The sequence below is a fragment of the Mustelus asterias genome, chromosome 19 (assembly GCF_964213995.1).
Source record: "Mustelus asterias chromosome 19, sMusAst1.hap1.1, whole genome shotgun sequence".
In the NCBI taxonomy this organism is placed as follows: Eukaryota; Metazoa; Chordata; class Chondrichthyes; order Carcharhiniformes; family Triakidae; genus Mustelus; species Mustelus asterias.
In genome coordinates, this window is record NC_135819.1 from 58,670,692 (window position 1) to 58,683,565 (window position 12,874).

General features: G+C 41.9%; 2 protein-coding genes across 6 annotated transcripts in view; one reads left to right on the top strand and one right to left on the bottom strand.

Moving 5' to 3' along the window:
- gsap (gamma-secretase activating protein) overlaps positions 1-12,874 on the top strand; it is a 304,945-nt gene that overhangs the window by 51,987 nt on the left and 240,084 nt on the right. The gene's annotated exons all lie outside the window — the stretch shown is intronic.
- Positions 1-12,874, bottom strand: part of LOC144507977 (tyrosine-protein phosphatase non-receptor type 12-like) — a 137,146-nt gene that overhangs the window by 47,599 nt on the left and 76,673 nt on the right. For 3 of the 5 annotated variants that reach the window (XR_013500184.1, XM_078235619.1, XM_078235620.1), the window contains exons 7-8: positions 7,758-7,877; positions 1,820-1,879 (exon numbers count right to left, since the gene is read on the bottom strand). Coding sequence is in view for 4 of the 5 variants with exons in the window: in XM_078235619.1 (XP_078091745.1) it covers positions 1,820-1,879; positions 7,758-7,877 (180 nt within the window). In the remaining variant the exon portion in view is untranslated. The remainder of the gene's footprint in view (positions 1-1,819; positions 1,880-7,757; positions 7,878-12,874) is intronic. The other 2 variants (XM_078235621.1, XM_078235622.1) reach the window with 1 other exon arrangement.

Genomic DNA, 12,874 nt, shown 5'->3' on the forward strand with positions numbered 1-12,874 from the left:
TTTTTACCCTGTAAAAGTTGGGAAGCACGTGATTAATGGAACAGTGAAAACAACAGGGCATCTGGGACCTTGAGGTGCTCTGGTTTCCTCCCACTTGTGCTGATAATTCCATCTCCTTGATCAATTAAATTTAGCAATGGGGAATGAAGATGAATGATGGAGAAGAATATAATAACTGAGGCCAAATCAGGTACAGAAATGGGGAACACAAGCAGGAAAGAAAGTTGGATTGAAGGAGAAAAAAAATAGATAAAGAACATGCAAGTGCAGGAATTTCCTGAAATTCACTGCGTGTATCAGGGCAAGTTGCCATTTTGGGGAGAAACACAGCAGAGTGATGTAAATTGTCCGGCCACTTGCAGCGATTCATGATTTATCATTTCCTTGACACAAGTTGCTAGATTATTTATACATCAATAATGAGTGTGCCATTAAATGCACTGGGTATTTGGCAGCAATAAATGGGCCCAAAAAATTATGAGATGGTAATGCATCTTGTAATAGCTGGGCCAAATCAATAGCATCAAACTTCCTATTGAATGATCTGGATATAGCTCTGTGAAGGAAAAGGTAGGAACCAAGAAACAGGCAAACTGGAAAAATCATTAAAATGAGAAGTGTAGCTGATAAATGTCACAGCAAAAATGGCCCAAAAGATTTTTTAAAAAATCAACAGTGATAATATTTGCTTTGCCATTATTCCACCTAAAACTTATGATGGTCAGTTGGTAAAGTCTAATAAGGTTACATTTTGTACACTTAAAATAATAAGTAATGTCATGGGAGGCATGGTACACCGAGTTAACATGTATTCTTTCATCGTTTTGAATTCACTTCAAAAACAGCCAGACATCTTCAATGAATGTATTTCATCTCCATGATAGAATCAGCAGTTTCAAACCAATTCACCTTCAGCACAGATCTAAAGCATAAATCTGTCTAAGTTTTAAAGTTTATTTGCCACAAGTAGGCTTTCATTAACCCTGCCAATTAAGTTGCTGTGAAAATCCCCTAGTCGCCACACTCTGGTACCTGTTCGGGTACACTGAGGGAGAGTTTAGCATGGCCCATGCACCGAACCAGCACATCTTTCGGACCGTGGGAGGAAACCGGAGCACTCAGAGGAAACCCACACCGACACAGGAAGAACGTGTAAACTCCACAAAGTGACCCAAGCCAGGAATCGAACCCAGGTCCCTGGTGCTGTGCGGCAGCAGTGCTAACCACTGTGCCAAACTGGCAATCTCACTGACTGGTTGTATAATCAGTGGATGTAACTGGTGTAGAATCGCTCCTTTACCTACAGATTATAATGAACACTAAAATGACAACCAGAAACTTCTTTATTCTATCTCGTCCATAAATTTGTAATATTATCCAGTCTCCATTGCCAACATTCTTTACATAAAGCACAACTTATAAATAAAGTCACCAAGGTAAATGTAATCTGGATTATAAATAATAAATTCAAGAAATGTAAAATATGCAATAGTTCATTCTTTGAACTAATTGTCACATGATTTACAGTAATATGCTACTTCAATTGTCCAATGTCGCATCTATTTGAAAATTTGAGCGATTCAATCATAGTTCAAGAAAGGACCCCCAAGCAGGAAATCACTGTGATGGATGAAATGCAAATGCATCACTTATCACCAGCCAAACATAAACGCAGTAAAGATTAAAGGCAAGAAAATATATTAGAGAGGCACAGACTTGGAGGGCTCAAGAGCCTGTTCTTGTGCTATACTGTTCTTTGTTCTAAATTATATCAGCAAAATTAAACCAAATCTGTAGTTTACAGTGGAGCAATACTCACATTCTGGAATTCCACTAAGAGAGTCCTTATAAAATAGTCAGTTCTTGCTTGTTCTGCTTCCTGGAAGAATTAAGGAAAAAAAAAATCAGCAAGCAGTGACTCTGCCAAGCTTTATGGGATTGAGGATTCTGCAACTACAGGAAACAATGGCTTACAACAAAGGGCATAAATGAAAATGACAAGTCACAATGTTGCTTTCTGTAAAAGTATATCTATATGAATTGTAAAAGCAGAAAGTTTATAAACATTTAGTAGCTTGTACAGCTCAAGACAATCAAGTTAAAATTAGAAAGGCATTGAGATATTAATTTTCCTGCAATACAGCAATTGCAAGTACCATATACCATAAAAAGATTATAATCTTTGAGAAAGAATGGAAAAGGTTGGCACTCAAGAAAACCTTTGCAAATCCAGCAAGAACATTCATATAAGCGTTAACCATTTCTCACAGGACTACAGAAAAGGCTCTCTATTTGGGTTCAATTTTGTTCCTCCCTCAAAGTTCATTAAAAAGGTATGACCAGAATTGCCATTATACTTAGACATCAAGGAAATGCAATACAATCCTGATGATTAGTCAATAAAGCTGTTACCAATTGCCTATTAAAAAACACCAGAGTCATCTTCATCATGCCTGCCATTACCTTCAAATGGCAAATCCCTCTCAGAACCTAGCATTTTCTCAATTTCCACCACTAACCTTTGCTTGAACTCCAAGGGCCCCAACCTCAGATGCATGTCAACTGCTGGCCATACTGCTCCAACGAGTTCAAGGTTTGCTGCCACTTTGTCAATGGCCAAATCGGTGTACAAACAGGATCATCCTCCTACATATGTGGAACCATTCCATATTCCTCTTTATCTGCTGTGACCTTCCCACAAACATACCATTCCTCCATTCTCTTCCAATATCAAATGGAAAGGAATAATGGGTATCATGTCCAAAATCGGTTAGAGACCTCCCCATTCCGACCTCCTGACCAGTTAATTTGGCCTGGTTAGCTCATGTACACACATCAACCTGCCTCTAACTGTTGATGCTCTCTTCCCCACTTTTAAACTTCATGCCCCTAGGCTTTTACTATTTTGCTCATGGTCAGCACTCAGGCTTATAGCTATAGTGAATGTTTTACCCGTTGAAATATTATTTTCTACACAATATCTAGAGATGTATCATTGCACAGGAGTTGAATGGAAACCCATGTCTTACCGTAGTTGGCTTACTAAATTAATGAACTCTTTCCTGCTCTTCAGACAAAGAAAAGACCAGTGTGACTTCAGCATAAACTACATGTTAGGTTTGCTAAAACTAAAAGTTTAGGCAAATTCCTGGCAGAGAATTTTGCTTAACAAAAAAAATTTGAATTACAAATTTCAAGGATACATCAAAATAAGTGATAGAATAAACTGCCAACTTTCTTAACATTTCCACATTTGGGAAGAGTCCAAAATTACAGGTCATATAACAGTCACGAATAGGTCCAGCAAGGATTTCAGGAGAATTCTTCACCTAAATAGTGGAATTCGTTGCCACATGGAGTATTTAAAATGAATAGCAAAGATGTATGCAATTGGAAGCTAGATAAGTACATAATGGAGGAGAAAGAAATGAAAGGGTATGTTGACAGGGTGGGGTAGGCGGAGGCAGAACACAAACACCAGCATAGGCCAAATGCACCAGTTATAGCTTGTTTTTGTTCTGTACATTAAATAGCACTTGCCAAGCTTTGCCCCAGTGTGACCCCATTTTAATTCCTCAGACTTGTGACTATATCAAGAAATGTGGACCAATGTGCATAACAAATTTGATCTCAGCAATTGGGCAACTCTGGCAAAGTGCACATACTGTCCATTGTGGACTGTCCTGAGAGGATGACCAGTTCTTCCTGAACTACGAAATGTTGCAAATTTTGTGCTCTAAATTTACAGCTTTGTGACTTGCTTTGTCAATTAAAAGGAAACTTAAAATCACCCATGTAGCGCTTGGGATTGCAGGCACTGAGTAAGATCAAATCGATGGAAGTACAGTCCTACTCATGAAAAAATGCAAATTAATTACATATTTAATAAGATAGCAGCTTTTATGAATGTTTTCTTCTCCCTAAATTGTCAGTCCATAAATTACTGCACTGAATTCCATTTTACAACTCATTCTGAGTTGCCAATCAAACACTGTAACCATTATACTACGTTCCAATATTTGCATGAAAGCTTTTGTTTAACTGTCAAGGAATTTTCTGCATTCATCTATATCTCACAAAGCACGGAAAAACTGGGGTGGCCTGACCTATTTAACCAGCACATGGCAATAATTTTACCATCTTACTTAGATGATTGCTCAAAGACAAAATAACTTAAACAAACTTTTTACACAAATGCAGTGCGAAGAGGTTCACAGGTTGAGAGAGAGCAGTCCATCTCCAGCCAAGCCAAAGAACTGATAATTTCAGCAGACTAAAAATCGACAGGTAACAGGATGCAGTTCTTTTAAGATGAACACTAATAGTCTTGCATTAGAAAATATCAAAACCAATTTGTTTCATCGATATGCAGCAATGTGTATACCTGATTTGCCTCTATATTACCACTAGCTACACCAAACTGTAGATTCTAACTCAGTCTACAGACCATGACCTTGCAGTAAGGCACATTTAAGTAACCAGTCACAATTGGGCGTAAAAATCCAGTGCGTTTCCTGTGCACACTGATCTTACTTCCTGTGCTTCCAATTCAGAATGCAAAACGCTCACAAGAGTGCAATTACCATTTTACAATGGAAAACTTGTCAACTTTTCACCATCGTAGCTTATGAACCTATCAACTCACATGATGCTCTAATAAACAAATGACTGCTGTGTTGTTCAACGAATGAAAATTTGAATATACAAATAATTTTCCAAACCTCTGGCTGTCTATATCTGTTGATTATCAAGTCCCATTCACCTATCCTAACTGACCTATACTGGCTACAGGTTAAATTTAAAGTTATCAACCTTGTGTATAAATCACCATGGTCTTTCCCCACCCCATGCCCTCTTATGATTGGAGCCTCCTCTGAGGTTGATGTGTGAATAGGTGGGGCCTAATGGCTCTCAAAAGACAGAGATTGTGTCCTAATCTCCTCAGTGCTCTCATTAAGGCAGCTACGCCTTGCTCTTCACCCAGCAATGCTACCAAATCCCAATAATGCTAGACTTTACCTTTCTTTTCAGTTCACACACACAGCTGTGTACCCTAGACCTGGATTCCTATTTAACCCCCAGGGTGTCTTCTCAGACTAAGTTCAGAGGTGCAAAACCCCAGCATACTACTTGACCTGAAGCCAAGCTTCACACTATATCCAGTTCCCTTTCTTCCATTTTCACATCACTTATCTCTGCCTTTACCTCTCCCTCTCTGCCTGGTACCTGATTCTACGTCATCATTCGCAGAAGTCTACACAATTTGCAAATTTTTCAGAATTTCACAAATACCCCCATACCTCCCATCACCCGTTCTTGCACCAGTAATTGTCCAAGCATCAAACCACATTTCTAGATTACTTGACTTCTTACCCCACAGCCACTGTGCTACTTTCAAAAACAGTTTACTCCATCCTGTCTTTAACCAACCCTTCTTCCCACTGTTTGCAGTTAAATGTTATTCCTCACTTTATAAAGCTTTCAAATGTTGTAAATAGCATCATAATCGGAGCATGACAATGGATTTGATGGACAATAAAACCAATTCAGATCTAACTTTGAATTAAACTCACTTCAACATGAATAAAGCATCCTGCCAAATAACCAATGGCCCCAGGTGAGCGGAGCTGGAAAATACAATTGGTAATGAATACTACTCCAAAGCAAAAAACTAGAAATAAGTCAATCAGCACTTTTTTCAATTTATTCTTGGGATGTGGGCATCACTGGCAAGGCCCGTTTTATTGCCTTTGTAAAAGCATTCTTGAACCACTACAGTCCTTGTGGAAGAGCTGCCACCCACAGTGGCATTAGGAAGGAAGTTCCAGGATTTTGACTCAGCAACAGTGAAAGACAATACTTTTCCAAGTAAATTGGAGGGGAGCTCACAGGTGAGCTGCTGTCCTTATTTTTCTTCAAGCAACAGAGGTTGCAGCTTTGGAAGGCACAGGCACTGTTTAAAAAAAAACCCTTGGTGAGTTACTGCATCATGCAGATTTTACACACTGCTGTCACTCTGCGACTGTGGTAGAGGGAGTGAATGTTGAAGGTGGTGGGCAGGGTGCCAATCAAGCTGGCTGCTTTGACACTGATTGTGTCCAGCTTCTTGACTGCTATTGGAGCTGTTTTCATCCAGGCAAGTGGGGTCTATTCCATCACACAATTGATTTATAGTGGACTGACAGAGTCAAGAAGTGAGTTATTCCTCTCAATTCCAGTCCCCCCAACTGCTTTTGTAGTCAGTAATAATGTGGCTCTTCCAGTTCAATTTCTGATGAGTGATAACTCCCAGCATAATGGTAATAGGGGAATGTAGTGATGAATTCTGGTATAGAATAAATGTCCTAACATGGAATGAGTTCTTCAAAGGTTGCGTGTGGGGATTTAAAAAAAAAGAGGGTGGCCAAGGGCAACGTTGGGTCAAGTGTCCTTAATAAATGTCAACTTCAACTAAATAAAGTTCATTTATTTGTCACAAATAAAACTTACATGAACACTAATGAAGTTAGTGAAAAACCTCTAGTCGCCACACTCTGGCACCTGTTCAGGTACACTAAGGGAGAATTTTGCTTGGCCAATGCACCTAAATCAACACATCTTTCAGACTGTGGGAGGAAACCGGAGCACCCGGAGGAAATCCACGCAGACATGGGGAGAACGTGCAGACTCCACACAGAGTAATGCAAGCTGGGAATCGAACCCAAGTCCATGGCGCTGTGAGACTGCAATGCTAACCACTGTGCCACCGTGCCTATCTGCACCAAAAATTCAATTTTCGTATAACCTTTCCTGAAGGATCAGGTGGCATTAAAGTCAGCATTTTTTTTGTGTACCAAAGGAAGTACGGGATAAAGTTTGAAACGACTGATCACATGGAAACTATCAGAGGCTGTCATGCCACAGGGGCATCTGAAAATGACATACGAACTGGGTTGTAAATATGAGGAGACTCTAAGAGTTCAGTGTGCACGTTAGGCAAGTCCAAAACGTGCCAGCAGCTTACACAATCGAGGAAATGTAGGCCTAATCGCAGACTGAAAGGAGGAAATCTGGGCAGGTGACGAGGTGTTTCACTGCATTTTATGCACTCCATCTCCCATGTAGATAGGACAACCAATGGGATTAGGCATCGTGCGAGACAGCAAAGTGACAGTATGGTAGTTTGCCTGAAGCAGTAGCATCACAACGTGCCGAGCATTTAACAAGGCCATACAGTCCTACTGGTTCCATCAATACAAAGCAGCTGACTTCAAATAAAATGAATTCTAAATGCTATTAACTTAATTTTAGAACCAGATAATATCTTTCTATATTGAGATGCTGACATGGACAACATTCCTTACAAAAATCAATCAAGGAAATGGATTCTTCTGTTACACAATCCTAATAATTGTGTTCAGGAGGGGTACTTTCCACAGTCTAGGACAACCTTATATAATTGATCCTTGTGCTATACACTAATGTTTTCTTAATTGTTTTGTTATGAAGGGCCTACTCATTCAAAGGCATGAGCCCTTTAAAGTATTATTGTGCAGCTCCACATGCATGATAATTTAAAGCAGCTGTCATGGATCTGCCTAGGACAGCAGGCACAAGAATTTAACAAGAAATGAAAGGATATGATCTACCCAGCAACAGTGACAGCAGTAGCCAGCATTCAAAGGGGATGAAGAAATGTGACCTTTCCCAGTAACAAGATTGGCAGGCATGCAGACAAAATCAGGTGCAAATAGCCTGATCATCAGGAAACAGCTTACCTCGATGACTGAGACCAGTGGAAGTATACAGATTCTAGAGCCACGGAATGAGAGAGATGCAGACAGCCCAAATCCACAGAAGGGGGAATCAAAGATGAACCAGGGTATAACTGCCAGCATCTGTAGAATCAGGCAGGAATTGTAACAACTAAGAGCCGAGAGGCCAGTTTAACCTCTCACAGCCAAGGCACCATTTTAACATCTAAAAAGTCTTAGTGCCAAGTAGTGCAGAAACCTTTGTGAAGGCAGTTCAAATATCTTCACCGGACCAGGAAAAGACATTTCCCAGACTTAGTCAGCCAGCTTGTATTGTGTGGTAACTGTAAGCTGGATTTGACTGATAGGCTTATTTAATTCGGATGCTGTTTGGGAACAGGAAGGTCTTAAGGAGTTCAGGGATCCCACATCTTGGAACAAGGGGCAATTTCTATATAAACTGTGTGCGTGTTCAGTAATTCTATTATTTAATTGTATGAGAGTATTAATGTCCCATCCTTGTGTATTTTTCTTTTCTTTAATTTAATAAATGTCTTCAGTAATTGTTACACGATGAATGAGCTAGGTATTCTCACTGGGGTTTCACGTGACTCCTCACACCATTCCAAAACCAAACTATACACCACCACGAACTGGTGTTTCAAGTTAAGATACCCTTGCAGATAATATCCATGCAGTTCATGACAGGACTGCTGTGCTCAGCCTGCACATGAACGTCTGGGTGGCTGCGCGGCCACATGGCTTAGAGGGAACATTGCTGCAAACTGATAAACGTATCTCATGTTTCAGTTTTGTGTATTGGGCTTCTATTAACTAACAATTCAGCCAAATCGGTCTACTGCAATGAAGTTACAGCTGTTTTACATGATTTGGAGCACAAACGGAAGAACTGCAATTCCGTCCATTTGTAATATACGCTGCGTACCCACTTATCTTTCAGAAATATTTACGTACATTAATCCCCCTCACCCAAGGTGCTGGTCACTAACAAGATTTGCCATTCACTTCCCACGAGAAACAGCATGATAGGATGAGCAAATAAAAGGAAGTTCACAGGTCAATGTGAAAAAAATGAGCAGACCTTTAAACTTACTGATAACACAAAACAAAGTTGTAAATTTTGATCAGTTAGCAAAATAAAACGCCACAGCTTAGAACTGGTGAAATTGCTCATGACAAATTACGACAGGAGTCTATGCATGTGGATGGAAAAAGCAATGAGCATCAACATGGGAACAAGTAGTAGAATTAATCATTGTAAAAAATACTCCTGACAGTTTATTGACAAAATCCATTCTGTGACGTCGAACAATATCTCTCCCCCACACCTCATCCCGTACTCCCCTCCTCCAAAGGCTGCAAAACGTTGATCAAAGCCTTATAGGATATTCCTAAATTTTAAGCCCATTAAATTTAATAGGAATCTTAGAAATATTTAATTGACCAGCTAATGTCACCTATTAAAAATTCATTTATTTTTGCTATAGACAGTTCACAAAACAATTTACAAAAATATTTACTTTCAAGATGTGGGTATAACCAAGAGATTGTGTTACGTGATAGGGAACTTTAAACTTGGTTTCCATGACCTGCTAGCCTGGTCATTGTGTGTGGCTTTGAGAAGTCTTATCAAAGAAGCTTTGGCAACTTGTTGTTTTTTTAAAGTTTATTTATTATTGCCACAAGTTGTCTTACATTAACACTGCAATGACGTTACTGTGAAAATCTCTAGTCGCCACACTCCAGTGCCTGTTTGGGTACACTGAGGGAGAATTCAGCATGGTCCAAGCACCTAACCAACACATCACTGGATGTGGGAGAAAACTGGATCAGGAGGAAACCCACGCAGACACGGGGAGAACGTGCAGGCTCTGCACAGACAGTGACCCTCGCGGGGAATCAAACCCAGGTCCTTCGCACTGTGAGGCAGCAGTGCTAATCACTGTGGGCATCTTGTATCCTGTAAATTTTACACACTGCTGCCCCAATTTGTTGAAGGTGGAGGGAATGGACATCTAGCCAGTGCTGATCAAGCAGATTGCTTTGTTTTGTCAACCTTCACGTGTTGCTGGAGCAGTAGCCATTCATACAAATGGGGAAGTGCTCTCATCATATTCCTGACCTACCTTGGAGGCGGGCTAGTCATTGAAAAATACTGAGCCTTTGCCTCATTTTAGTAGCTTGTTGGAGATGGTCATAGCTTGACACTGTGCTGCTAAATTATATGACATTTATCAATCCAATGCTTCTTTGACAGCACCTTTCAAATCCACAACCTCAATCATTCAGAAGGGAAAAGGTATCAGATGCATGGAAACACCACCATCTGCAAGTTCCCTCCAAGCCATGCAGCATTCAGACTTGGAATTATATCATTCTTTCACTGTCGTTGCATTAAAATTCTGGAATTCCCTAATAGGACTGTGCATGTACCTATGCATACACACAACTGCAGCGGGTTCACGAAGGCAGCTCACCATCTTCTCAATGGCAATCAAAGTGCTGGCCTAGCCAATAATGATGTGGAGATGCCAGCGATGGACTGGGGTAAACACAGTAAGAAATCTCACAACACCAGGTTAAAGTCCAACAGGTTTATTTGGTAGCAAACGCCACTAGCTTTCGGAGCACTGCCCCTTCGTCAGGTGAGTGGGAGTTCTAGTCACAAACAGGACATATAAAGACACAAACTCAATTTACAAAATAATGATTGGAATGCGAGTTTTTACAGGTAATCAAGCCTTAAAGGTACAGACAATGAGTGGAGAGCATTCAGCACAGGTTAAAGAGATGTGTATTGTCTCCAGACAGGACAGCTAGTGAGATTTTGCAAGCCCAGGCAAGTCGTGGGGGTTACAGATAATGTGACATGAACCCAAGATCCCGGTTGAGGCCGTCCTCATGTGTGCGGAACTTGGCTATCAGTTTATGCTCGTTCTGCCGCCTTGGAGAACGCTTACCCAAAGATCAGAGGCCGAATGCCCATGACCGCTGAAGTGCTCCCCAACAGGAAGAGAACATTCTTGCCTGGTGATTGTCGAGCGGTGTTCATTCATCCGTTGTTGTAGTGTCTGCATGGTCTCCCCAATGTACCATGCCTCGGGACATCCTTTCCTGCAGCATATCAGGTAGACAACATTGGCCGAGTTGCAAGAGTATGTACCGTGTACCTGGTGGATGGTGTTCTCGCGTAAGATGATGGCATCCGTGTCGATGATCCGGCACGTCTTGCACTTCTCCACTGCTCCACTTCCACTTGTCCGGCTTCCACCCTAAACACGGTAAAGAAGCCATCCCCTATGGAGAAGCCCTCCATATACACAGGATCTGCTCAGATGAGGAGGATCGCAAGAGACACCTACAGACGCTGAAAGATGCCCTCATAAGAACAGGATATGGTGCTCAACTCATCGATTGACAGTTCCGACAGGCCACAGCGAAAAACCACACCGACCTCCTCAGACGACTAACACGGGACACGGTGGACAGAGTACCCTTCGTCGTCCAGTACTTCCCCGGAGCGGAGAAGCTATGACATCTTCTCCGGAGCCTTCAACATGTCATTGAAGACGACGAACATCTCGCCAAGGCCATCCCCACACCCCCACTTCTTGCCTTCAAACAACCGCACAACCTCAAACAGACCATTGTCCGCAGCAAATTACCCAGCCATCAGGAGAACAGTGACCACGACACCACACAACCCTGCACCAGCAACCTCTGCAAGACGTGCCGGATCATCGACACGGATGCCATCATCTCACGTGAGAACACCATCCACCAGGTACACGGTACATACTCTTGCAACTTGGCCAACGTTGTCTACCTGATACACTGCAGGAATGGATGTCCCGAGGCATGGTACATTGGGGAGACCATGCAGACACTACGACAACGGATGAATGAACACCGCTCGACAATCACCAGGCAGAAGTGTTCTCTTCCTGTTGGGGAACACTTCAGCGATCACGGGCATTCGGCCTCTGATCTTCAGGTAAGCGTTCTCCAAGGCGGCCTTCACAACACACAACGCAGAATCGCTGAGCAGAAACTGTTAGCCAAGTTCTGCACACGAGGACAGCCTCAACCGGGATCTTGGGTTCATGTCACACGATCTGTAACCCCCACGACTTGCCTGGGCTTGCAAAAGCTCACTAACTGTCCTGTCTGGAGACAATACACATCTCTTTAACCTGTGCTCAACGCTCTCTCCACTCACATTGTCTGTACCTTTAAGACTTGATTACCTGTAAAGACTCGCATTCCAACCATTATTTTGTAAATTGAGTCTGTGTCTTTATATGCCCTGTTTGTGAACAGAACTCCCACTCACCTGACGAAAGGGCAGCGCTCCGAAAGCTAGTGGCTTTTGCTGCCAAATAAACCTGTTGGACTTTAACCTGGTGTTGTGAGACTTCTTACTGTCCTGGCCAATAATGGCCATGTCATATGAAAATAATAAAAACAACCTAAGCCTGCTTATGTTGTTCAGGTTTTGTTGCATACAGGCATAGACTGTTTCATTATTTGAAGAACTGCAAAAAGAGCTGAGCACTATGAATTAGCAAACAATACTTTCTAAAGCGATAATGACAGAAAGGCCACTGATAACAGCAGCACTGATAGTTCAGAAGAAGAATTCTCACCTGCCACGCCATTACTTCTAATTGATGTGTGTATTAGCTGCATTTAGGGCAGCACAATGGCCCAGTGGTTAGCACTGTTGCCTCACAGCTCCAGGGACCTGGGTTTGATTCCCAGCTTGGGTGACTGTGTGGAGTTTGCACATTCTCCCCTTGTCTGCGTGGGTTTCCTCCGGGTGCTCCGGTTTCCTCCCACAGTCCAAAGATGTGCGGGTTAGTTTAATTGGCCATGCTAAATTGCCCCTCAGTGTCCTGGAATGCATAGTTAGTGGGATTAGCGGGGTAGATATGTGGGATTGCGGGGTAAATGCCTGGGTGGGATTGTCGGTGCAGAATTAATAGGCCGAATGTCCTCCTCCTGCACAATGGGGATTCAATGATAAAGCAGCTGAAGATTGTATAGCCTCGGAGGCTACTCTGATGAACTCTGAATGATGTCTTGAAGCTCAGGTGATTAGTCTCCAACAATCACTCCTT